At 49.8% G+C, this 9,637-nt stretch overlaps 1 protein-coding gene across 1 annotated transcript; it reads right to left on the bottom strand.

Moving 5' to 3' along the window:
- Positions 1-252: 252 nt before the first annotated feature.
- On the bottom strand, positions 253-8,976 carry PRDM13 (PR/SET domain 13). The gene is made up of 4 exons (XM_063605078.1): positions 8,627-8,976; positions 6,959-7,093; positions 6,524-6,644; positions 253-2,785 (listed from the first exon to the last, which is right to left on the bottom strand). Exons 1-4 carry the CDS (start codon positions 8,795-8,797, stop codon positions 1,056-1,058), a joined length of 2,157 nt encoding a protein of 718 aa, XP_063461148.1. The 5' UTR covers positions 8,798-8,976; the 3' UTR covers positions 253-1,055.
- Positions 8,977-9,637: the final 661 nt, after the last annotated feature.

The following is a 9,637-nucleotide window of genomic DNA, read 5'->3' as shown; positions in this document are numbered from 1 at the left end:
AAAACATTTAGCATGATTAACAATAGTTTTAGGAAACAATTGTTTTGCCTGATGTTTGGGAGCCTGTGAAATGCACATATTGAAAATGGTATATTTCCCTGTTATAATACAACACTGCTTAACATTATTTTATGAATACTCAAAGTATTCAAGTCTCCAATGATTTATTTTATTATGCAGTCTCCTCACAAATTGTTTTCAAATTAAACTACTTCTTTAAAATATCTGCTGAAATCACTAAGTGAACAAAACTCTCGTTTGTATCTTTATTTTTCTTAAAGATTGCACAATCTGGAACCAAAATCAAAATACTATACCCACTGTACAGCAGTCATTATAAAACAACACACACCACATTTGTATTCTACCAAATAGAATATTTTCTTTAAAATTATATATTGCGTGCTCTTAGATTCATGCTTTAGATATTTTACATTTATCATTATTCTCTCATAAATAATTGCAACTTGACCAATTTGTACACCTGCTACCACTATATATTCAATGGGGCAAGGAGTAGTCTTTGACATGAGAACAGATAAAATGGAAACAAGTATATGGATGTCACATCTACCCAATTGTGACTAGTGTTTTGCCTATGCAATGAAATGCTAATGTAAAATACACACACAAAACGTCGTTTCAAAAGGCACAATTTCCTCCACAGAAAAGTACAACTTAAAAATACGTGGCAGTTAAAATCTGCGCCCTCGAAGGCGCTGTGACGTTCGCATTGATGTGATTCTGAACACCAAGAGCAGACCGCCTGGGCGGTTCAGGGTGAGCTCATCCAAGAAGTCCAGAGGCCCGGGGTGCGGAGGTACTGGTCGCCCTCGAGCTCTCCAGGTGGCCAGATTTACGCCACCTCTGAACTGTTGCTCTGAGTTTCAGCACCAGATGTGGGACCTCTCACTGTTTCAAATCTGGCGCCCTCTCAAAAACAAAAACGGTTTTGTCCATTGGGTCCCTCTTCCCACCACCAGGAGTTCCTCTACTGCGAGAATAAACCCTCGACTCCTCTCTGTCCTCACCCCGCCCCTTCCCGGGAAGACTCGTTACAAGTCGCGCTCCCCGCCGCCCCCAACCTCGGGGTCGCTCTGGTCGTCTGTGAAGCAGACGTCCACGTCACTGTCGTCGCTCTTGGGATCCCCAGGCTCCGGGGGATAGCCGGGCTCGGCACCCGGGCCGTCGCCCGCTTTGGCGAGCAGACTCTGGCCAGGGTGGCGGGACTTGACATGTCGCTCCAGGTCCCGGCGGCGCACAAGTACCTTGCCGCAGAACTCGCAGCGGTAGGGCGTATTCCCCTCGGCGTGCAGCCGGATGTGCTTGTTGAGATTGCTGGGGTCGCCGAAGGGCCGCAGACAGACTTTGCACTTGAGTGGCTTGTAGCCCGTGTGCGTCCGCATGTGGATCTTGAGCCCATACTTGCGCGAGTACAGCTTGCCACAGTAGAGGCACAGGTGGCCGGTCTTGGGCTTACCTGCGCCGCTGCCTCCGCTGCCGCCGCCCCCGGTGCCTCCCGCCGCCGCGACGGCCGGTGGCAACGCCCCCGAGTCCAGGCGTCCGCGACCCTTCCCGGCAGCCATCTCGGACAGCTGCTGATTGTGCATGGCGATCTCTCGGTCGATGCTGGCCAGCGACCCCAGCTCGGCGGGGCTTAGGGCGGCCGCTGCAGCCCCGCTGAAGTAGGAGATGGACTCCGGATACTTCAGCAGCCCGCCGAAGTGCAATTTGAGCGGGTAATAAGCGGTGGTGGCCGGTGAGCCGTAGAGCAGCTCCCCGTTGTAGACTGTAAAGGCCGGCATGACGGCGGGCAGGTGGCTGCACTCACCACCCGGATAGGCTTTGAGACCGCCCGGGTCGAGGGGCGGCAGCGCGCAGCGCTCGAGGGGCAACCCCGGCGCAGGGGGCAGCTGCGCATAACGCGCTCCTGGCAGCGCGGCGGCTGCGGGCGGGGCGCGCTCCACGTGCTTGAAGGCGGACGCCTCTTCCGGGGGGACGGAGAGCAGAGGGAAGCCGCGCAGGGCCCCAGAGCAGGGCAGGCCAGGCGGCGGCGGCGGCGGCGGCGGGTCCCCAGCGAGCAGGCACTTGGGATGGTGGTGGTGGTGCGCGTGGTGGTGATGGTGGTGACCCGCGCCGCCCGCCGCCGAGTTCTCCCCGCTCCCGGGGCGCCCGCACGCCCGGCCCCCGCCCAGCAGCCTGCCCAAAGCGAGGCCGGCTCCTTGCTTGCTGCTGCTCTCCTCCCGGTAGGGGTCGCCGTGAGCGGCCGCCGCCGCCCTCGCTAGGCCGGCGGGCTTGAAAGCTGAGCGCACGCCGGGGTAGAAAGCCAGGCTGCCGACCCCCGCCGAGGAGCCGCCCACGATGCCGAGGAAGTGCCCTTGTCCTCGGGCGGCTCCGCTCATGTCCAGGGCACGGTCCAGCTGCTCCTTGCCCTTCTTGGGCTGCCCCCACTTGCCTGGGGTCGGCGAGGTGGCCGAGGGCGCGGAAGAGGCCTCGCGCTTGATGCCCTCCCGCGCACCGCAGGCCTGAACTGGTGGCGGGCCTAGGGGGTGGGGTCGCAAAGTTCCTGCCTGGGAAGGCGCGGCGAAATCGAGCGCCGGGGGTTTTGGGGAGAGACCGAGGCCATCAGCCGCTGGGACGGCGCCTTGGCGAGCCGCGTGTTCGTGGTGCAGTAAGGCGCCGCCTCCACCGCCGCTGAACACGCAGTGGAAACGCAGGTGTGCCTTAAGGCTGTTGGGGAATCTAAACGTCCTCCAGCAGTACCAGCAGATGTAGCGCTCCTCCCCTGGGCAAGAAAGAATGGAAAAGCGACCCGGTGAGAGGCGAACAAGCGAGACATAAAGAAAGCGCCAGTGCACCCAAGGCAAAGCCCAAGTTTCGACTAGCGGTGTGGGGAGAGGGTGAAATATAAGTTCGGTAGCCCTACTGTATCGAGGACCCCGAAAAGCCCCAAATGGCCAATCCTTATCAGTGTCTCCATCCTCTGGGACTACTCGGAGGCCAAAAAAGGTGACGGGGCCTTTCCAACGAAGACTTCCTCCAGGCCATCCGAGCAAAATCTTCGTTGGAAGGGCAGCACTCAGGCAGGCTGGCCGTGTAAGAGCAAAGAGCAGCTGTTGCTTTAAATCAAGTGTTGAGGCTGTGCAGTGCCTGGGCCCATCTGTTGGCGTTTGCAGAATAGGTGGCGTATGTCAAGGAGTTTGGATAAGCTGAACAAAGACCAATCTAATGGTCGTGAGCGCCTCATTACCAGGCGAGACAATATCCTGTATGTATAGGCCATATGTAATCATTCCTTTTCACAGGACAATGTCTTTTGTGTCCCTTACCCACCCATTCCACCCCCTTCCAGCCTTAAACACTTTGCCTGAGGTTTTCCTGGAGCGTGACCAACTGAAGGACCACATAGGGACTATGATTTGCCATTCTTCAAAATTATTTGTATCTTTATTTCCTCTTTAACACCATTTAATTTGCTGGGAGAAAAGAAAAAATTCTTATGCCCTGATACTCTAAAAAGGGTGATGATAATCTAAGAAGGATGATGTTGCATTGTCTTGTCTGCCACTTGGTAATTAATTAACTCCTAGATAGCTGCACAAATCCAAGCTTAGTAAAGTCTTTGGAGAAAATATATTAGTTTTTTATTATATGAATATATATAAATGATATAGATCGATAAATAAATATAGATACTCAGCTTTTAATAAGTGCAGAATTCTCTACCAGGCACTATATACGTGTTTGGTGTGAAATCTTTTTTTGTTTAGTATTATTAGCATTAGTTTATTCATTTTGCCCGAGTTTGTGAACACAATCAAGAGACACATATATGAGACATTCTGATCACATACTAGAAGTTAATTTCCACTTAAAAGGGTCATATTACTGCTGTAGAGAGAAATGATCTTGCAATTGGGTTTCTTTTAAAATGTGGTTGATTGATAATACTGAAGGGAAAGATGTCTGAGAAAGAAGTTAGTTGAACCGCAAGGAAATATCCAAAATATACATCAGTCTCATAAAATTTAACAGGAAAGTTAAATTCTCCCTCTGCATATATGAGCAGCTCAAACTTCTGAAATATTACTACAGAAATAACAATAGGGAAGAATTCCAGATCTTCTTCCCTTTATGTATATTAACTTCTGGGTTTGCATAACACAAGTAGCTCCCACCCCTACCCCGTAAGACCTGTGAAAACTCAAGTGATAAGCACTGCATTCCAACTGAGTCCAAGGAGAGCAGAAAGAAAAATGGGGAGAGGAGTATTTGCCTATGACACCCTACCCTAATTGTTTATAGAAGTCTTAGATAAAACCATTTCAATATTCTGTTACCTTGTACTGAACATTCACGTAAAATGAATCATGAAAAAAAGAGAGAATAGACCTCCTGGGTTCTCTTGGTGGGTATGTTGTCTTAAATAACTTCCTTCTAACTTCACAGCCTTTCTCTCTCTCATCACCCCTTTTGAAAGAGGGAGTTTTCAGAGTCTGCCGCAGAATGACTCAGCTCAATGCAAAGCCACATAAGCTTTTTTCTTAAAATGCGGGGGCAGTATTTTCCTCCATCTTACTATGAAATTGAAACCCACTGAAGTTAGCTAGTATTAGGAGGATAGCAGCCATCCTTATTTATTTCTTCCTCTTTCCAAGCTTTAAGCAGCATACGTTTAATATATACTTTTTTTCAGTTATCCTAACTAACTGACATATTCTCCAGACTCTGAGATCCAAATCATGCCAAGAGTATCAAACACATTTAACAAGTGACTGCCTCCTCTTCATGTAACTCTAAGGTGGTCAAGAGTTCAAACTTCTCCAAGCTGGGGAAGTCAGGGTTCAAAATCACCCATGCCTTCTCACCTCCAGAAAAAAAAAAAATGTTGTTTATTTTGACATCTGTTACCATATGATGTTTATAAGCTCAATTGGCTGAAAGGAAAACACAAGGACTGCTATTCCAGTTGCTTTTGTACTATTTGGGACACCTAAGAAAGGGTGTTCTCTGTAGAAATGGCTGGCTTCTAAAGGTTAGTGGCCCGCCAAATTCTATAGTGGCAGATTTGAGAGTTCTCCACTATGTGGCTTTTATTATACTTCTCTTTTTACTGGAAGAAGTTGACAAGAGAATGTAATATAATGTGATGCAAGGAACAAACTATTTTAGGATAATTTGAATACTATACATACAAAATAAACAGAATTAACTTACAGAGGACGATGATACTTTAAAGTGATTCATTGTTTTGAATAAACTTCATTCTGTGTTATTCATGAAGTGTTTCCTAATTCACATACTTGTATTGATTTCTCTAAACCTATTTCTAAAGGGATGAGATTGAGCAGGCAATTCAGGAAGACAGCACGTTAGAATATTTCACAGCATTCATTATTTTGATGTTAAATAATAAATGTGTCTTTAGGAGAAATTACAGACAATTGTCAAGGAAAAAAAGCCATGGAAGCTTTGTGTGTGAAAAGGAAGTCTCCAAAACCTCAACTATTCTAGCACCTCCTAGACTTTTTTCCACAGGAAGTGTTCTTCAGTGTTCAAGGGTAGGTTTAAAAATGTTTTTCTGTTTAGTTACTGCACCTTAATTTGCATAAATCCGCTCTTGGCTTTGAAGGGATCAAATAAATCTTGAGAAGAAACTGGGATACATCCCAGATTCAATTTAAGTAGGCAAGGGGAAATGAATAAATGCCACTTAAATGGAAGGGTCTCAGTACCTGCCAACTGACCAGCTGTAAGTACCGTAATACTTCTAAAATGCTGTAGAAATGCACTGCTCTCCTGGAAAGCCAGTGGAGAAGAAATGTCCATGGACTTTGTAAAAGCATTCCAGGTTTGAGTTATACTCTGTGGAACTCATGATGTAATTACTGTAACAACAACTTAAGGCTCCTTTTTTATTTTTTATTTTTTTATTTATTTATTTTGAGACAGGGTCTCACTTGTCACCCAGGCTGGCATGCAGTGGTAACATTACGGCTCACTGGAACCTTGACCTCCTGGGCTCAAGTGATCCTCTTGCCTCAGCATCCTGAGTAGCTAAGACTACAGGCATGTACCGCCGCACCTGGCTAATTATTTTTTTGTTGTAGAGACAGAGGTCTCACTATGTTGCCCAGGCTGGTCTCGAACTCCTAGCCTCAAGTGATCCTCCTACCTCGGCCTCCCAAAGTGCTGGGATTACAGGTGTGAGCTACCGCGCCTAATTTTTTTTTATTTTAATTGGGTAAATAATGGTCTGTTTGAATATGCAACAGAAAAAGGATGGCCCCATTAAGTTCATAGAGCCTACTTTTTCCCCTGCCATTGTGAGCCAGATTGCTACTATCACTGTTATCATTTATGGTTGATTTTAAGGAGGTAGTGGCGACCTCTCTCCTCTTTGCCTTGAAATACAGGGAATGTGAATTCCATTTTACATAGATCGAGCTATGTCTGGGGACTCGCTTCAAGACAGGAGGAGGAGGGCTGGACTCTTGCCCATCCACGCTTTTGGAATGGGTACCTTTCTCGTCGTGAGTCGGAGTCGCTGTGGTGGGGATGTCGAACCACTGAGCCAAGGAGTTAGAATACCACACTGTCAGCTCCTCCCCTGGCTGGACGTCTCGCAATGCTCGGTAGAAGATCTGGGACGCAAGGAATAGAACAGTTCAATGTCATTTCCTGGGTAATCGGTCAAAAAGCAACTGAGAAGAAAGGTTCAAATCCGGATTCTGATGCTGTGTGACCCTGGAGAAGCTGCTGGAGCTCTCTGAACTTCACTTCCCTCATCCTTCAAACGGAAAAACAATAGTAACTACCTTAAAGGGTTGTCGAGACGTTTAAATGAGACGTCTAGCTAAAGCACTTTGCTCTTAATATTTTGGGCCACCGCAGGGACGGTTAGGTAGACTGAATTGGCGGTGGGGAGTAGGGGGGTGTGGAGAGAAGCCCGCAGTACCTGTCCTCCGGGTAAGTCTGCAATAGCTTCCAGAGTCTGTTCCTGGGAGTTTCTGGCTGCCCGGATTAACCCTATCCACTCCAGAGGGGAGCCCCCCGACTCGTCCACCAGCTCCCCTCTCACCATGCGCACCTGCAACACAAGCAGTGGTCGTTCTCCCCCGCACCTTGGCCAGGCCCACAACCCAAACAGAAAGTTTATCCTCCACCCCCACCCAACACAGGAAAGTGGTTGTTTTTGGTTTGGCCAGACCACTATGGGCTACTGGGAGGAGGAGAATTCCTTAGGACCTTGCTTCGGGGAGGGAGAAAGAGGAAAGTCTACCTATGCTAACAGTACTCCCACTTCCCTGCGCCCCACCTTGACGACACGGGGAGGGGGGAGGGGTGTTGAGAGCATCCTCCCTGAGTGCTTAGGCACATCTTGTACCAAGTTGTCCCCTACCCCAGCTCTCCCATTTGCAGTTCTGAGAGCAGCCGTAACACCACGGTAGAGACATTTCTAGGTCAGTCCCAGGGCCCAGAGCGTACCCCCGACAAACAAACAAAAAAATTATCTCATGCCTCCTGTATTCTGTGTGCATCGCACCTAGTTGCCTGTGAGCCCTGCAGCTAAAGTCTCGGAACAAAGCCCAAGCGGGGAAAAGCTTGCCCGCAGCTGGCAGGCCATTTAAAAGCAATTAAAACGCGTTTAAAGAGGAATGCGCGGTGGGCACCAAACCCTGCTTTAGACTGTAGTGGGGGGCGTGATTGCAGGAGGAGCGAGGTGCAAGTCCCGCTGGCTGGACACCGGAGCTTTTTACTAGAAAGCTCCAAGCAAGGCAAGCTAAAGCCAAGGAGGCCAAAGTCCTTTCTTCTACCCCAGACTTCTGCCTTCATTTCCCGGTCGCTGTTTGCCGACCTTTGGCTCCTGGGACGCCCCCAAAGCGGGCGAGTGCTTTAAGTCTCTCTGGTCAGGGGTCGCGACGGTGTGTGGAGTGTGGGAGTCAAAGCTAGTGGTTTGGCCCTGGCGCCTCCCGGTTGGGACTCTGGACTCTCAGAGCCCCGCTGCAGACGCTCTGACCCTGTGCCCCGCGCGGATGGGTGCCCCTCGCCCTTGGAGCCCGCGTCAGAGCCAGTACCTTGCTCATCCTCTCTCCATATGCCGCAAACCCACAAGCCGACATCGGCAAGGGAAAAAAAAAACATCTGAGGAGGTTCTAGGAACTGAGAGCCTCCCAAAGATTTTTTTTTCAGGAAAAAAAAATTATTTTAAGGCGAAATTAGGCCTCAAATTAACATATTGAAGGGCAGAAGGGAAGAAAGGGTCTCGATGCCCTGAGCCCCCAGAAGGAGGGTGCTTTTGCAGAGAGAGCTGCGAACAGCGTGCGGGGGTGGGCTTCTGGCTTCTGACTGAGGAGACCCGAGAGCGCAGGGGAAAACACAAGCTGCGAATGGTCCCGGCACCTACAGCGCTCAGTGCACCCCACCCAGGGCTGTCGCCTCTCGGCCACATCCTCTCCTCTCAGCCCGACCCCGTCCAGCTCTCACAGTTAAAGAGGCTACTTGCTCAGAATAATAGGAGTCCCCTTCCACCCGGGAGAATTAGCAGGTAACGACTCAATCACTCCCTTCCTCCACTTTCTCTCGTATCCCTTTCCCGGGTCAGGGCACTGAGAGGCGAATGGCAGTGGGCAGAGGTCTGAATGGTCAATACCTTTTTCTTAGGCCCGGGCTCCCTGCGGTCTGACAGGTACTTGCCCAGCTTGAAGGTACCAGGCACCGGTCCGAGGCGCAAGCCGGCCGGGATGCAGCAGTCGGCACTCACGCTGGTGGCTGGCGCTCTGGCGGCTCCGTGCATTGTTGCCGCCGCCACCAGGCAGGCGCTCGGGTGCTCCAGGTCCTTGGAAGGGCGCGAGTGACAGAGCTGGAGCTGCGCGCTAGCCAGAGAGCCGCGCCCCGACGTGCGTCCTCCGCCCGCGGAGTGACGCGGGCGGGCATGCACTGCGCCTTTTCAATCGGGGCGGGAGCCTTTTGGCACCGCTAGCGCAAGGGCGCGGAGTTTGGTGAGAGAGTTGCGCTGCGAAGCAGCTGCAGAGTCCCACCCGAGAGGGTCACATGGAGTGGTTCCCTCAGCCCCCTGCATAATCGAGGCCTCTGAATGGCTAGCACACAATGGTCCAGGCGACCTTCCCATTCCTAAAAATCCAATTTGTCAAGGGCGAAGAAAAGGCACTGGTGAATCAAAGGTCCGGCGGGACCATTAATCCTCAGCATGGGGTATTGTCCTCCAGACAGTTACGATATTTTAAGTGACAAATCCACTGTATAATTTCTCCATAAATTTTACTTCCTTTTATTGTTCCCCGACAAACCAGTTTTGGGAAATAAGTGACTACTTTAAGTCTACTTGGCTGATTCCTTTGAGCCTTGATCTACTTCAAAGATTTTTAATTCTCTCCCCTTGGCTTTATTGTAAAGGAGATTAAACAAAGAGATGGAGACTGTTTGGAGGACTTGTTAACTTCTATTGATTTCTGGCGTGTGCCATACAGAAATTAGGCAGGTACTTGATGGGAAAACACCAGAAAATACCTACACTTTTTAAATAACAACCATATTACCATTTCAGGGGATTGGGTTCAGGCCAGTCGTCTATTTAGAACCGCTTTAATTCTCACTTCTGTCCCATTTCGTCCGA

This window comes from Pan paniscus, chromosome 5 (assembly GCF_029289425.2).
Source record: "Pan paniscus chromosome 5, NHGRI_mPanPan1-v2.0_pri, whole genome shotgun sequence".
Classification (NCBI taxonomy): domain Eukaryota; kingdom Metazoa; phylum Chordata; class Mammalia; order Primates; family Hominidae; genus Pan; species Pan paniscus.
Note: the sequence above shows the minus strand (reverse complement) of the source record. Positions and strands in the feature narration are given on the sequence as shown.